The sequence below is a fragment of the Coccinella septempunctata genome, chromosome 1, assembly GCF_907165205.1.
Source record: "Coccinella septempunctata chromosome 1, icCocSept1.1, whole genome shotgun sequence".
In the NCBI taxonomy this organism is placed as follows: domain Eukaryota; kingdom Metazoa; phylum Arthropoda; class Insecta; order Coleoptera; family Coccinellidae; genus Coccinella; species Coccinella septempunctata.
The window spans coordinates 10,699,233-10,714,838 of NC_058189.1; the positions used below are offsets into that span (position 1 = coordinate 10,699,233).

The window sequence follows — 15,606 nt, forward strand, 5'->3', positions numbered from 1 at the left end:
TAAAACCAATTTTTGTACCTAATGCATTAAGGAATTCTTGCAACATTGCGTGAATATTATTCAGAATTTTTTATATCGATTCAACTCAATAAACAATCCAAAAGTTCACCAAACATGTTCCGTTTTCAATCCAATAACTTTTTTTTTGTGATTGGTTTCAATCTATTTGTAAATATCAATTTGAAGTGTTCATATAAGGGTTACAACAATATTTTCACTTTTTAGTCTTAATCTTGTTCGAAATAAATTACAATATAATAATAAGGTTATTATTACAATGGTAGATAACACTGAATAGTTTTTAAATAAAGAAAACTGAATCAAGACTGATTTGAGAAGATATTTTTCTCCTGCTACAGACCTCCTATTGAGGTATGTGGTTTTCAAGAATACTTCATGAGAAATGTAGTTCATTGAGCAAAGCCAATCACATTACAAATTTGGAAACTAAAAAAAATGCTCCACATTTCTTAAGAAAAATAATTAAATTAGACTTTGCACCGATACCTCATCCATTTGAAGCATTCTCCACCGAAAATAATCAAATAAAATGGGCAGTAGCTACTTTGTTCTGCTAGTTCTAGAACCAACAGAACAAATCTTCGAAATTGAAATTCTTTTTGCGAATTGTGTGTTGGTATATCTACTGCATTTTCTTCAATCACTGAAAATTTGCACGCTCTAACAACATCAACTAGGTTAATTATTTTCCATCCTGTTATTGTATGAAGGGTATCAGAAAAAGAAGTTTCCCTCTTAACCATAGGTGAATAATTTTCCATCACATATTTTTGAATTAATACTTCAAAATTATTCAACGAGAAATATAAAATGCAATACCCCTCCCTTCTTTTATTTCAGATTATTCTCACTTTTGTCAACCATCAGGGTAGAAAGAAGGGGGAAGAAGTTTTCCTCTGATAATTTCAGCTAATTCTGTAAACAAATTCATCATCATTACACTTATAGGGGCAGACAGAGAGTTTTTTCTGGGGTTTTTATCGCTGTTTTCATGTATCATACGAAGATATGTATGGTATCACGTTGACATTTTTCCTCTGTTTACACCATAGACCTAATTTATTATTAGGTCTATAGCTTACACTGAAATCTGGAACAATTTCTAGGATCTGTCTCTTGTTGCCATGTCTTTACACTCGTTTCATTGTTTTAAGATTGTAAAAGTTTGTATGACTCTATTATATGTAATATTTCAAAATAAGCCAATATGAATAATATATCACAATTAATATCACCATACACAGATTCCTCAGTTCAGAATTTTTGGATTTGAAATTTTGAAAATTCTTGGTAGCATGTCTGCTAAAGAATGAAACACCTGACTTGATATACCTGAAGGAAGCATAAACTGTAGATTTTTCAAGTCTGATCCTCCCCACGAAGCCATTTCAATCATGAAGCCTTTCATACATTTGAAAACTAATTCAGCCCTCCTCTCACACCATAGTGTAGTCATTTCTTCTGTGATATCATACTGTAGCAATAAGGGTATAGTTAGAGAAGTAATATCATTTGAACAAGCAGTTTTCAGAACATTCCTTAATCCTAAAATAACAGGATGCCTGCTATTGATATCACTTCCTCTCAAACCATCGTCTGATACTAAGTGAAATATCACATGAACTTGCGCCAAGTTGGAATGTTTAGTTAAATAAAAGTCACCACATTGGAGATCTGAATTTAGACTTCTAGAGCCATTGATAGATGCATTGCTTTCGCCTGCCAAGTTTGAAATTTTCTCTAACTGCGCATCAATATGAGAAAAATGAAATTCTGTTGATCTCAAACAATTCTCTTGAAAAGCCTTAGTTACTCTAGAACCAATTTTATTGTCTGTCATTAAAACCAAACCTGATAAATCGTTTGAATATAAATCAAGAGCAGTTTGCAGTAACTGTGGGGTTGGTTCTGATGATTCACCAACAGGAATAATGCATAAATCTTCAACACTCCCTGTAAGTATCCTCACATTATACATTTGTTTCAGCTGAGATCCCAGGTGAATTGTGAAACTCTCTTCTAGTATAGGCTCTTTCTCCCTATGTTTATTTAAAGAATCTAGAAATATCATGTCATCAGGACCAGATAGTAGTGGTGATGTTGGTGTGCATATAGACGAAGAGGGGCTTGGTGGAAAACTGTTTTCCTGATTGAATTCCAGCATTTTCATTACCCAATCTCTATATTCTCTACGTTGAGCTTCCTTCAAAGTATCTAATTCACTTGCATATCTCACTTTCAACAACGAATGATCTTCATAATGTTTAGTAACTAATTCATTGATGTCAAATTCCGTCATACCATATTCTAAACTATCCACTGCTTTATTCATCTCCTGAGTTTGCTTCTCTGAAAGATCCTGAATGAAAGCATCCTTCTGATCAGTTCTTCTACGAACAGCTTTTGCATACAAATGTTCTACTGAAAGAATGGTTTCCAGCGCAGGTGAGTGAACTAATTTGTGATAAGCAGAAGCAAATAATTCTTCATCTGAAGCACATTTTTTTTCGGCGTACTCTGCAGTTTCATCTTTGAATAATGTTTCCCATTGTTTCGTGAGGTCATCTAAGAACTTGGTATCTTCTTTAGCCTTGGAAATTTTATCTTCAGAGTAAGTATCATAAAGTTCTTTCTCCTTAGAATTTATAAACAAGGTCAAATCTTCTACGAGAAGCGTTTCGATGTATTTGGGCAATTCATATTTTGTTATCAATATGTGAGCTAACTCTTCCACGGATTCATTAAAGGGAATTGGAATTTCTTTTTCAATAAGCTTATCGAAACTCTCATTACTGTAGGAAGCAACGGTTATTATATTATCATCAATCATTATTCCTTTTCTGTTTCCTCTATTGTAGTAGAAATTATCAATTCCACAGATTACAGAGTAGATCAATTCTCAAAGACGAATCTTTCAGAAACAATTTTTTCTCAAGTTAAAAATTTTAACCACAGATATCTTTCAAACCATAGACCTAATAATACATTTTATTCTATTCTATGTTTTAAACACAGAAAATAGAGTAGCTGTTGACAACTAACTTTCTTCTTCTATCTCAAGCGGAGGATACAGAAAACGCTTTCATCGGATCCGTCTGACCAAAGCAAAGAGGAACTCCTCTTTGACCAAAGTCTGAAGCTACATTCACAATCAATTCACGGGCCGAAGTGCACTTCGGCACGGAAGCTTAGCAGATGGCGTTCTCCGTTACCATTCACAATGAAATTCAAGACAAAATTTCTTGCAAGTTGCAAACTATCACTTCGGCAAGGAATTTCGTGCTGGCTATAGATGATGCTGATGCTTATGCTTTGATTCGTTACATTTTTGATTCATTTGAGTATTTGATACCAAGATTATTGCGAATGGTAAATTACGTGCCGAAGTGCACTTCGGCCCGCGAATTGATTGTGAATGCAGCTTTACGCACGTATTATACAGATTTATCTATATCTCTGGTCTATAGATGCTGTTAATCGAAGATTATAGAGTAGAAAGATAGGAAACGCCCTCATATCTCTAGTACTAAAAACCGACTACATTTTGGCTACAGTTAAGATGTCTAAAATACTGGTGTCTGCACTTGTCACTATTTGCAAGCATCAACATTTCGGAAAATCGGGGATATGGGATCAGTTTCGTGGCGGCGCCACCATGTCATTTGCTTCGTTCTATCCCTGTTCTACCAGAGGAAGTAGAATGATACTCTCTCGTTTTATTTTGTTTTGCGTTGATATCGAACATCGATCAACGTGTTCAAAATATGAACTGGCCCATTTTGTCAGCTGTTAAGTATTTACTATTCTCCTTCAAGGTAATTGCTGTTTGACAAATTGTATTCATGAGGAGGGTTATTCAATTGGATTTTAATAAAACACAGTAGATTGGTGGAATATCCAATATATTCAGTTGACGGAAAGGGAATTTTCACTATATCTACTCAGCAAGAATATTTAAAGAACAAACTCGTATAGAGATATGTATTTCTGATTCTCAATACATGCTCACCATTTACATTACGTATTTCCAATATATTTTCTTTGAAATATTGCTGAAGTTGCCATAAAACTTAGCTATATCCGTCGCGAATGTTCGTTCATCTGATTTGGTTCTGCCTAAAATTCCAACAACACCGAATTCTTAGCTATAATAGTTCTTGATTGCCCATACAGTAAACTGAACTTACTGAACGACATGTTAAATAAATGAATGTTCTACACCCTTTCTCGAAACTGATACATTTTTACACACCAATAATCGCTTATAAATACAACATATTCGTAAGTCGTAGGAAAATATTCAAATTATTTTCAAATATCAATTGACAATGCTGTGTCAAATTCTAAACAGCGCTACCTACAATGGAAAAAACGAAACTGATCCCATATCCCCACGAAATTAAAAACAAAATCGAATCAGTGAATACACCAGAGATTTAGACATCTTAGCTACAGTGACTCTATCAAACACAGTGGTGTATATTAGTGTTCTGTGGTGGCGACAATTGGAAATTTAACAAGAATATGACGGATTAGAAGCACAGATTTCAATGCTATGATCTCTAATTCGGAATGCGGATTGGCTCACGTCACGTCACATGACCAAATCCGCCATATTCTTGCTAAAACGATGAAAAACGAGATCACAATTGTCGTCACTGTCTCGTTAGAGTCACTAGGTCCTTTCGTTTGCATAAAAAGTGTAGCACTTTTCTACACTCGATTTTAGTATTCGTTCGCTGATTGAATTTACACCAGTGTAGAGGAAGTGTAGTTTATCTACACATATTCAAATGGAGATGTAGATAAACTACACCTCCTCTACACTGGTGTAAATTCAATCAGCGAACGAATACATAGACATAGAGACATGGACTGTGCCTTCCCTTTATATCTATGCATGAAATACGGTCAAAAAAAGTGACAGAGAGAAAAACACGTCGGGAATGCAGTTGTCTTTTTCTAGAATTTTGATTGGTCTACACTCACCTCTATGTGAACAAAAAAGAGAAAGGTATGTCCCGACGAGCTTTTCTCTCTTTCTAATAAATAGTCAATTTCATGCTGGCATTGCTCAGTCCATGTCTCTATGTCTGTGAACGAATACTAAAATCGAGTGTAGAAAAGTGCTACACTTTTTATGCAAACGAAAGGACCTAGTGACTCTAACGAGACAGTGGCGACAATTGTGATCTCGTTTTTCATCGTTTTAGCAAGAATATGGCGGATTTGGTCATGTGACGTGACGTGAGCCAATCCGCATTCCGAATTAGAGATCATAGCATTGAAATCTGTGCTTCTAAGCCGCCATATTCTTGCTAAATTTCCAATTGTCGCCACTGTGTTTGATAGAGTCACTGTAGCCAAAATGTAGTCGGTTTTTAGTACTAGAGATATGAGGGCGTTTCCTATCTTTCTACTCTAAAATCTTCGATTAACAGCATCTATAGACCAGAGATATAGATATCTCTGGATAATACGTGCGTCAGACTTGGTCAGACGGATCCGATGAAAGCGTTTTCTGTATCGAAATACTAAAATCGAGTGTAGATTTAGAGTAGAGAATTTGCACCAGTGCAGAGGAGGTGTAGTTTATCTACATCTCCATTTGACTATGTGTAGATAAACTACACTTCCTCTACACTGGTGTAAATCAAATCGAGTGTAGAAAAGTGCTACACTTTTTATGCAAACGAAAGGACCTACTGTAATTTTGGCTAGTGAAAACACGCTTGACAATGAGATGGCGCTGAAAACGCACTGTCAATACAGAAAAAATTTTTAAAAACAGATTTCTGTTTTTTAATGGAGGGACGCGAAAATTCGAATTCTATTTGTAATATATTGGGGAAATATTGAAATTCATTGGTGGGGTTGCACATGCCCATTATTGTTAGAACATATGTGAGCTACCTTTCATTTTGTGGAATGCAATTTAATTTCAATGTGTGTCTAGATTTGGAAATAAACGTTTAAAACGAAAGAGTATCTTTCTAAACTAGTCCAAAGACATTACAACTTGGCGACGAGGATAAAAAGATAACTACTATCGAATTAGTTAGTGCCTTCTGATAAGTGATCGTGACCAGGATGGCGTCATTTCTTGGGAAAGTTCGAGAATTTCGTCTGGAAGATTCTGATTGGAATATATTCAAACCTCGTTTGGAACAATACTTCATAGCGAATAAAATCGAAGACGAAAATATGAAGAAAGCTATCCTGCTGAACGCGTGTGACGAGGAGGCATACAGATTGATTTTCAGTCTTTGCATTCCAAAACCCCCGGAGGAAAAGAAGTACGACGATTTGGTGATCATCCTCGACAAACATTTCCAGCAAATCATTCGACCTTTCGCGGCTAGATACAAATTCTATAACGCCGTGAAAAGTAGAGAGGAATCTATACAACAGTGGGCAGCAAGAGTAAGATCGTTAGCCACGCATTGTACTTTTGGAAATGAATTAAATGTCGTTTTGCGAGATAAATTCATTATGGGCCTAGATGATACCCGAATTATGGAGAAAATTTTTGAAGAGGATCCGACAGTCGAATTCGACAAAATTATTCAAATAGCAAACAGTCACATAGGAAAAACAGGGACAAAAAGTGAGTCGTTCAAGGAAGAAGTTTTTTTTCACCAGATGAAAAATCAACGTAATCAACACAGATCCACTAAGCCGATAAGAAACCAGATGCACGAGGATGGAAGGGAGCGGAAGACGCGGTCATCTTATTCAGCCAGAGGGGGGACTCCCACCATCACGTGTCAAATTTGTGGAGGGACGAACCATAGACAAGATAAGTGTCGTTTTAAAAACTATGCATGTCACATTTGTAAAAAATTGGGTCATTTGGCAAAAATGTGTGAAATAAATAAGAGAAATAATTATTTAGAGGAACTAGGGGATAAATCTATGGATGATGAGTTGAATGAAGCATTAAATACACTTTTCACGTTAAAATCCGAAAATAATACTAAGAAATTTGACGCTATCAGGTTAAATGTTTCAATTAACCATAAGGATTTCGCATTTGAATTAGATACAGGGGCGTCAGTTTCAGTTGTCTCATATGATTTTTGGAAAAAATATTTATCGGAATTTGTTATATATAAGTCTGAAAAATCATTGTTGAGTTATGATGGTTCAATAATCAGACCTAGGGGTTATATTAGAGTGAACATTTGTTACAAAACTTCAACAAAAGAAATTGAATTATATGTCATCGAAAAGGGTGGACCACCTTTGTTAGGTAGAGATTTTTTTAATTTGTTCGAATTATCGATTTATCACATTGATGGAATGAATAGTCGTTTAGATAGATTTAAAGAAAAACTGATACACGATTTTCCTAATGTTTTTTCTCCCTGTTTAGGACGTTATACGAGAGGTACCATACATCTGGAGTTAATAAATGGTTGGAAGCCTAAATTTTTCAAATGTCGACCATTACCATTTGCGTTGCGTGAGGGTGTCGAGCGGGAGTTGGAGAGACTGGTGAATGAGGGCATTTTGATCCCGGTGTCATTCAGCCAATGGGGAACTCCAATTGTTCCAGTGGTAAAAAACTGCGGAGGTATCAGAATATGTGGTGACTATAAAATCACTCTCAATCCTGTCTTACATGTGGATAGATATCCATTACCATTGATAGAAGACTTGTTTCATAAGTTACAAGGCGGTATTCATTTCACTAAAATCGATTTGACTAATGCTTACCAACAAGTCGAGCTCGATGATGATTCTGTGTTGTTAACTACAATTAGTACTCATAAGGGTTTATTTGCTTATAAACGTCTACCTTTTGGTATAAATAGTGCCCCAGCTCTTTTTCAAAAAATAATGGAAAAATTGTTTGCGGGATTAGATGGGGTAGTAGTGTTCATCGATGACATATTAATCACAGGGAAAGATGAAATTGAGCATATGAACCGTGTTAGAGAAGTTTTGAAAAGGTTGAACGATAGTGGTTTCACGATTTCAATGAATAAATGTGATTTTTTTAAGGATTCGGTGACTTACTTAGGATATAGAATTGATAAAGAGGGATTAAACGCATGTGAAGATAAGGTAGATGCAATTGTAAAAGCAGAAGCGCCTAGGAACGTGACTCAACTGAAATCTTTTTTAGGATTGGTAAATTTTTATAATAGATTTATAAGGAACTCATCAATTCTTTTACAACCTTTGCATAATTTGTTAAAGAAAAATGTACAATTCAAGTGGTGTCGGAAATGTGATGTTGCTTTCAGGGAAGTTAAGGAGATTTTAGCATCATTTCCAGTTTTAGTTCATTATGATCCAAACTTGCCAATAGTATTAACCGTAGACAGTTCATTTTATGGTATTGGAGCTGTTATTGCACATCGCTACGGTAAAAATGATGAGCGTCCTATAGCATATTCTTCTCAGACCTTAACCAAAAGTCAACAAAATTACTCACAAGTAGAAAAGGAGGCTTTGGCCATCATAGCAGGCGTGAAAAAATTTTTTCAGTATTTATATGGCAGAAAGTTCTTAATCAAAACGGATGCCAAATGCCTATTGACTTTATTTGGTAGTAAAAAAAACTTACCTATATTAGCTGCTCATCGACTTCAACGTTGGGCTTTATTTCTCTCTAGTTACAATTATGAAATTGAATACATCAAATCGGCCAATAATCAGGCAGATTTTTTGTCAAGATTACCGTTAAACGACCACATTAACGAATCGAATTATGAGAATCCATACGTAAATTTTATTGCTTCTAACAAGGACATACCTATAAGTTGGCAAGAAATTAAAGATGAGTCGGGTAGAGATAGAGAAATTAGGGAGGTCTGTGCATATGTAAGACAGGGTTGGCCAAGATCAGTTACTCCCCAGTTGAAACCCTATTTGCAATATAAAAATGAATTGAGTATTGATGAAGGATGTTTATTATTGGGTCATAAAGTTGTCATTCCCTTGTCTCTCAGAAAGAAATTCCTGAACATTCTTCACGGGACACATTTGGGAATGGTTAAAACTAAGAGTTTAGCTCGTTCTTATGTATGGTGGCCTAATATAAACTATGAAATTGAAAATGTGATTAAAAGTTGTGTAAACTGTTTAGCTGTAAGAAATTCCCCCTCAAAAGTTCAATTACAGACCTGGGAATATCCAAAGAAACCATGGTATCGTGTTCATGTGGACTATGCTGGTCCAATTTTTCAAAAATATTATATTTTGATAGTAGTAGATGCATATAGTAAATGGCCAGAAGCAATCATAACTTCAAATAATTCTTCAAGTACGACCATCAATGCCTTACGTGAAATTTTTGCCAGATTTGGCTTACCGAACATATTAGTATCAGATAACGCAAAAAACTTCAAGTCTGATGAATTCCAATCATTTTTGAGTAAAAACTCCATTCAATTTAAAGAAATCGCTCCTTTTTATCCTGAGTCTAATGGTCAAGCCGAGAATTCAGTAAAAACTATAAAAAATTGTATTTATAAAGTATTGAAAAGCGATGATTGTCAGAAATTGAAATTGGTTCTGAGCAATTTTTTGTTTTCTTATCGAATTGCTCCACACTGTACAACAGGGGTGGCTCCTGCAAAATTGATGTTAAATAGAATTCCCAGATCTGTACTTGATTTCATTCACAAAAATGATAAATTTGATGTAGATACAAAAGATGATATTGTTGAGTGTATAATGAGTAAAGTTAAAGCCGAGCAAAATAAACAAATTGAGTATTATAGAGGGAGGAATATGAGAGAGTATAAATCCGGTGAGACTGTAGCAGTTAGGGACTACAGACTTCAGAATAAACCACGTTGGATTAAAGGTATAATCAAGAAAAAAATTGGTTCGAAATCATATCTTATCTTTATTCCTTCGCTGGAAAAAACTTGGCGCAGGCACATAAATCAAATTATAGATTTCAATTTCTCTGTAAATAGAAATAATGACGATGTAGACGCTGGTGATGACCAGAATGACTCTCAGGAGATTAATGAAAATTCATTGAATTGTAACTTAGATAGCGAACAATCTTCATCAAATGTTTCTTCTCCTGAAAAAGAGCCGCATCGAGACACAATTAGACGTAGCGAAAGAAATGTAAACAAAAAAGTTCATTATAAATTTTAGTATTATGTGGTGTATTTGTTTATAAATTGTTGAAATTTTCTAGTTGAATTGTATTTGATATGTAAAAGGGGGAAGAGTGTAATATATTGGGGAAATATTGAAATTCATTGGTGGGGTTGCACATGCCCATTATTGTTAGAACATATGTGAGCTACCTTTCATTTTGTGGAATGCAATTTAATTTCAATGTGTGTCTAGATTTGGAAATAAACGTTTAAAACGAAAGAGTATCTTTCTAAACTAGTCCAAAGACATTACACTATTCCTTGAATTAAATTTCAATATACAATACCATACAAAAGTATGGTTTTGTTTTGTAATCAGAATGTTAGTTTTCATCTAAACATTGTTTGGAATCAATTGAAATCAATGAAAAACGCTGTTAGATGTGCTATATTTTTATTTGCAATTTATAAAAAACTCATTAAAATTGAAATTATGGGCAATGAATGAAGCTTTGACTAGGACACTGAAGTATAGGGTGATCTGCTATACGTCGAAAGTGTTATTATTTCTGTGCAATCAGGGCCGCCGCCAGATATTTTGCCGCCCCGGCAAAATAACATTTCGCCGCCCCCGCAAAATGATATTTTGCCACCTTGCTGTGACTATATTGAGTTTGGGTACATCATTCTTTATGGAATAACGTAGAGCATGTTCAAAATGGAGATATTTATAGATAAGTCTTTTTTATAATTTGATATGCCTTAGTAAATGTTGAATCTGAAAAAACGATAAGAAAAAAAGCAATACAAAAGACTACTAACTACGCCGGCGACGTTATCGTACAGTAAAATACACACAGTGAAACGTTTGAAAAATACACATATAGAACTGACCATCAATATGATTCAATTTGAAATTCTAAACTCCACAGATAAAGAGATATATTAAAATCTTTCACAGTCTCAATGATATAGTATTGTAAAAGGGTGGATAGGTATACTCTTGCTTCTCAAGTATTTTAAATCCCTCCCAGAAATCAACATTTCTGGTTGAAATGCGTTTTCATTCTGTACATTGAGAACATATGTGAATTGTCGCCTTTTCGATTTCACTCTAATAATTAATCTTTTCGATTTCGAAGACAAAAATGTTTGTGTGAAAAAATTGGTTTCGTTTTATCAACTGATTTGCCGCCCTCATAATGTGCCGCCCCGGCAGGGTGCCCGGTTTTGCCGGTCCTGACGACGGCCCTGTGTGCAATAGGTTTTTTGAATTAATAAACATAGTTGAATTTGTGAAATATACATATATCAGAAATTAATATGAACCAATATTCAATATGACATCATAGCATACACATTCCAGTTACTTACATATGTAGCAGGGGCGTAGCTACCGCGGTATCAGCGGTATCAGTGATACGGGGCCCCCAGACTTTAGGGGCCCCCGAATGTCTGTAAGCAAAAAATTCCTAAAAATGTTATCCAAAACCTCTTACAGGTTTTACAATAGCATTTTTGAGAATAACTGCTAAGATAACCATTCATTTCAAAATCCCGTTCATTACACCGAATTGATCATTCAGAAAGATACGAATACTTAAAATCTGAAATTCAGAAAATTCGTGCCATCAAAGAACTTTTAGAATTAGTCCTGATAAAATGCAATAGCCTTGCATCCAGTTTTCCGGACGTTATTACAGTATGCCTTTTATTTTTGACCCTTCCCGTTACAACTGCAACCGCTGAAAGGAGTTTTTCAAAATTGAAACTCGTATAAAATTATCTGAGGACTTCTATGGGACAGGAACGGCTTTCAGACATGTCGTTGTTGTCAATAGAGGGGGAACAACTTAAAAAACTGAAATCGTCATCAGCTATGGCTGATTTGATAAATAGATTTGGTGAAATAAATGTTAGAAAAGTGTATATTTAATTTTTTGTATTGTTTGTTTATTATTTTTTTGTTTATCATTTTATGTTTTTTGTATATTATTTGTTTGTATATAATATTATTTCGCTCCCAGCACAAGTATGAGTTAGAACATTCAATTATAAGTACATATAATCATTTCTTTGTTTGTTTGTATATTTATTCCATTAGTTTATTGCTGTATTAATCATTTCGATACTAATCGAACATTTTTTGCCACTTTTATTTTTACTTCACCCTTCCTTAGGGCCCCTCAACACATTTTGATACAGGGCCCCTCAAAGGCAAGCTACGCCACTGATATGTAGGTATTATTCGAAGAATTTTCAGAACCACACTTTAAAAAAAAACCTTACAGAGATATACAAGACCTGTATGTCAGTATAGTTTCTTGGTGCTTTTTTCATCATTTCCTTTTGATATGGTCTCTTCAGGACATAATACACAAATTGATTAATGAATGAACAGAACACTAGCTCACAGCAGGTTTCATGAAACTTTGACTTTCCAAATGGAAATCAATAACACCTCTGCATTTCTGAATATACTGAAAGAGTAGTAATTGAGAATCATTGAATGGATCTATAAAGATAATAATTTCCCCGTTTATGCAAGGGATGCTTTCTGCATAAAACAAGTTACGTGGATGAACAGTTCTCAATTGACCTGCAGTAAAATGTTCACTGCACATGGTGTAATCAGTAGTATTTGCAGAAGTCATTGTCTTCACGCCCTGAGAAATTTATCCACTTCGGAGCACTGAAAATTAGAATCAATGAACGACCGATTCACATGTTACGAGTTTTAATACTTACGCTTCCATTTTCCTTAGTTGAGTGGAAAACTTAATCTCGGAAAATCCATTTTATTATTTGATTCACAGTTCTTCACCATTCAATAATTTTCGAACAATATTTTGGTGTTTTCAGCAAGAAATAAGACAAAAAAATTCAATTATCAGCATTTAGAACGAGCTAGATAAACAAAAAGCGGTACGAGAATCAAAACATTCAAAACCTCTTTCATCAAAATGGACGTCTGAAATCTTACAAAATTTCATATGTTTCTGCAAATGGCAGTGAAATTAATATTTTAACCAGTCCTAGCGTCTTAAAAACACGCTTGACACACAGATGGCGCTCAAATCGCTTTAGTCTCCTCGTTTCCCATCTGTCTACTCTATAATCTTTGCTGTTAATATTTGTTTTTATTATTCACCTGCATAAGCTTCATGTAGGTGACTTGTTCATTTTATGATCGTGAATAAATGATTTTATACCATCTTCAACTCAATTATCTTGCCATACAGTCCGCTACTCTTTTTTGACAAAATCATAACACCCTCGATTGTGAACAGTGTTGCTAACATGTATCCATAGACCCCGAAAAAAATATTGAGTATCCCCCTGGATTCTACGCAGAATTCTGTATCAGACGCAGTTTTCAGCTCAGCATTATTTCTTATAACTTTGGAGATAAAGGAAGGGTACGAAAAGTATCGATTTCCAAAATCGCCCTGTATCTCATAAACGGAAGCAGTTATGCAAAATCTGATTATGTAAACTTGAGTTCCACAAAAAATAAGGAAAGGAACGTGAAAACCGCAAGGCTCTATCTTGAATAACAAGCGAGAAACCCGTCCGTCTCACCCAAAATGGGATGCACTGTACATAAATCACTGTATATGTGAACGAAATAAAGCTTAATAAATGACTGTTCAAAACACTAGATTCAAACAATTAAATTGAGGAAAAAATTATTCAACAAATGAACAAGAACATAAGAACAAATTTATAACAGATGCGTAAAAAATGCCATTACGGTTTTGCCTTGAATAGCTGAGAGAATCTTCATTCCATACTGAAAAAATTCCATTCAGATGGTGTTGTTTGAAGAATCAGTTACATTTGCAGCATCCCCGGAGGATACCGTTTTTCCTGATATCCTCAAGGGACGTACGGTATTTATAGTGTGGTTATTCGCGAATGGACGCCCCCACAAACATTTTAATTAATACAAATTGACTCGTTGGGGAATTTTCCACTAGGAATACATAGGCTTGGAAAACATTCGATGTTTTCCTTGTTCCATTATGAAATTTATATCGTGTGTTTCGGAACAACTCTGCGTTCTATGGAAACTATCAAAAGATAGGAGGATGAACTGAAAATCGATTGAACTTTTCATCAGATGGAATATGGAGACGACTCGGGAGACCATTCTGGACCATCTACTACATCTTGTCTAGATGGGAATTGATGGGGACTAATATAGCCAAAGGCTTGAAATTCGAACACTTCCTAATGATTTTTATTCTTAGAACGAATATTCGTGTATCATCAAACTTAGGCTTTATTGTAATCAGGTTGTGTCGAATTCGATGCTCAGCATTATCATCTTCCTAACTATTGCCGAAAGATATTTCGTTCCTTCATAAGAAAGTTCCGCTTTCGTCATGTTTTAATTTTTTTATACTCAACGTATCCATATTATAAAATAGGAAATCTTTAGTAATCTTAATTGTTTATATCTTCTTTTATTTATAAGCGATTTGAAAAATGTGAAAATTCAAATTGTCATAAAAATTCAGACACATTTATGAAATTGTTGGGGTATGAACTTTTCTCAATCCTTCCCCATTCGAAAAAAAAAACAGGTGCTAACACGCTTGCGCACATTGAAGGATGGAGTACACGGCGAGTGCGTCGAGTTCTTTATTACAAACCTGCTAATAGTTATTTAATGAAAGCGATTAATGATTGAAATATTTTAATGTTCGAGATCATTAATCGCTCACTTAATAAACGAGTTGATTGCAAGATTTTTCCGTCGACCACATTTCGAATTTAATGTGAATTCTTGATTGCAAAAATTTTCTATCGATACCTAATCAAATTTGACACCTTATAAATTTTTTATGTTCATATCGGAATGTTGATATTTATGCGGCCGATCGAACAATTCGAGAAATCCATGGAGGGCATATTCGAGTCATGACATTTTGATTAAATTATATTGATATCGTTCCCTATAATATCTGTTAAAGAATGTGTGGAGCTGGTGGAAGCTGGAGTTGTAGTACATAGATATATTACAAGGGCGGATCCAGGATTTTTTTCTGGGGGGGGGGGCACAACGGGCAGACGAGCAAAAAAATCAACAGTAACTGTGAGAAATGAACTTCACTTTTATTTTTAAGAGTTCAAGTATGTATAGAAAGATCCGTCCGTCTGGGGGGGACACGTGCCCCCGTGCCAGTTCATCTCTTCTCGATTCACCCGATAGGTACTACGAAAATCAATGCGACATACAAATAGAATAATTATTTGGGAAGCTGCTGAATACTTCTATATTCGATTACCTATGACAATAATGCATTAATAGGAAATTAACCAATAAAAGGGTTCATTAACAGCTAATTTCGTGTACGTTGAACCAAGCTATTATTAAGAGGTCGGCGGAAAACACGTATTAATTCGTATCTTGTTCTCACTCTTTTCTTCAATTTCTTTCAGCCATTTTATTTTCTATACTAAGCATGCTCTATTGAATAAATAAATAATATATACTTCATTCAGATTT

General features: G+C 34.8%; 1 protein-coding gene across 1 annotated transcript; it reads right to left on the bottom strand.

Moving 5' to 3' along the window:
* Window positions 1-915: 915 nt before the first annotated feature.
* Window positions 916-2,989, bottom strand: LOC123312911 (protein C12orf4). The gene is made up of 2 exons (XM_044897496.1): window positions 2,920-2,989; window positions 916-2,887 (listed from the first exon to the last, which is right to left on the bottom strand). Exon 2 carries the CDS (start codon window positions 2,849-2,851, stop codon window positions 1,271-1,273), a length of 1,581 nt encoding a protein of 526 aa, XP_044753431.1. The 5' UTR covers window positions 2,852-2,887; window positions 2,920-2,989; the 3' UTR covers window positions 916-1,270.
* Window positions 2,990-15,606: the final 12,617 nt, after the last annotated feature.

What these genes read in the sequence shown, in the direction of transcription:
- LOC123312911 (XM_044897496.1), bottom strand. Translation starts at nt 2,851, where the DNA reads ATGATTGATGATAATATAATAACCGTTGCTTCCTACAGTAATGAGAGT.